This window comes from Gregarina niphandrodes, assembly GCF_000223845.1.
Source record: "Gregarina niphandrodes unplaced genomic scaffold scaffold00090, whole genome shotgun sequence".
Classification (NCBI taxonomy): Eukaryota; Apicomplexa; class Conoidasida; order Eugregarinorida; family Gregarinidae; genus Gregarina; species Gregarina niphandrodes.
In genome coordinates, this window is record NW_011645855.1 from 4,613 (window position 1) to 6,032 (window position 1,420).

The 1,420-nt window shown below is 58.3% G+C and overlaps 2 protein-coding genes across 2 annotated transcripts; both read right to left on the reverse strand.

Annotated features, from left to right (window-relative positions):
- Positions 1 to 127: 127 nt before the first annotated feature.
- Positions 128 to 981, reverse strand: GNI_193860 (putative KRAB-A domain protein; the record flags this gene model as incomplete). Its single annotated transcript, XM_011135389.1, has 1 exon — positions 128 to 981. A coding segment is annotated over one exon (854 nt), but the record flags the coding sequence as incomplete, so codon positions are not given.
- A 9-nt stretch (positions 982 to 990) lies between these two features.
- On the reverse strand, positions 991 to 1,389 carry GNI_193870 (enzymatic polyprotein; the record flags this gene model as incomplete). The annotated part of the gene is made up of 1 exon (XM_011135390.1): positions 991 to 1,389. The coding sequence occupies one exon, from the start codon at positions 1,387 to 1,389 to the stop codon at positions 991 to 993; it is 399 nt and encodes a 132-aa protein (XP_011133692.1).
- Between the last annotated feature and the right edge of the window lie 31 nt (positions 1,390 to 1,420).

A 1,420-nucleotide genomic window follows, 5' to 3' on the forward strand; every position in this document is an offset into this window, starting at 1 on the left:
ATGGGTTTGCCAGTAGTCTATATGGATTGTCTCAAACACCTGGTTCGCAGGGAATGCTCGTGCTAGACCCTGTAGGCGTTCCGTGCCGCCTCTCCTTCGTTGACACACCAGGCACGCGGCGATATACTCTCGTATGTCCTGTAATTGTCTCGGCCACCAGAACAGTTCCTGGCTCCTCCGGTACGTCCTCACCACGCCGGCGTGCGTGCCGACACCCTTGTCGTGGTAGTGCTGTACCACGCGGCGTGTCCACTGCGGTGGCACGTACGCCCGGCCTCTGCGTACCAACATCCCTTGCCAGTCCTGCAACTTCATCGCCCTTCGTTCGTCCTCTGTCACCCCTTTGTACGCTCGCCGCCACTCCGTCACTTGTGGGAGCCCTTCTTCCTCCGCTGCGGCCATTACCGCCATACAGGTCATCCGGTCTTCTACCGTGACAGCGTCCTTGGCCAACCGGCTGAGCGCATCCACGTGCGCTATCTGCGTTCCGCTCTTATGGACGATATCTAGGTCGTACTCCTGGAGTAACGTTGCCCATCGGGCTATCTTGCCTTTTTTGGCCTGGAACATCCATTCCAGGCTCTTGTGGTCTGTGTAGACCGTGATACGTCGCCCTCGCACACAGGCGTCGAACTTTTGTAGGGCCACCACGATGGCGTACGCCTCTTTCTCCCGCGTCGGCCATCGGACCTCTACCTCTGAGAGTGTCCGGGACATGCACTCCACCGGCGTCTCCATACCGTCTCTCTTGCATGACAGGATGCCTGCAACGGCGTAGTCGCTGGCATCCGTCTCGATTACTAGCTCCCCGCTGGCGTGGTCATTGCACAACGCCGCGTCCCTTAATCCTTCCTTCACTGCGTCGAATGCCTGCTGCTGCTCCTTTCCCCATGCGTAGGGCTCCGTTCTGCGCATGAGTTTCGTGAGCGGCTGCGTCACTTCGGCGTAGTTCGGGATGAAGTTCCTGTAGTACCCAGCCATCCCGAGGGCTTATCGTAGCCCTTTTACGTCCCGCGGTGGCTGCAGGGCGTCTATCGCTTCCACCTTCCTTGGCTGGGGGGCTATCCTGCCCTCGGTAATCGTATGCCCGAGGTACTCGACCTGTTCCGGTAGGAACGAACACTTGGACAACCGCAGCTTCAGACCACTTGCTCGGAGTCTCTTCAGCACCTCTTCCAGCTTCGCAAATACTTCCTCCAGGGTCGCTGCGTGGATTAGGATGTCGTCCAGGTATACGAGCACCCCGTTCCAGTAGAGGTCCCCGAAGAGGTTCTCCACCATCCTTTGGAACGTCGCTGGGGCATTCACTAGGCCAAACGGCATCACGACAAACTCGTATAGTCCTGAGGGCGTCTTAAATGCCGTCTTCGGAATGTCCTCTGCCCTCATGGCTACTTGCCAGTATTCTGCTCGCAGATTC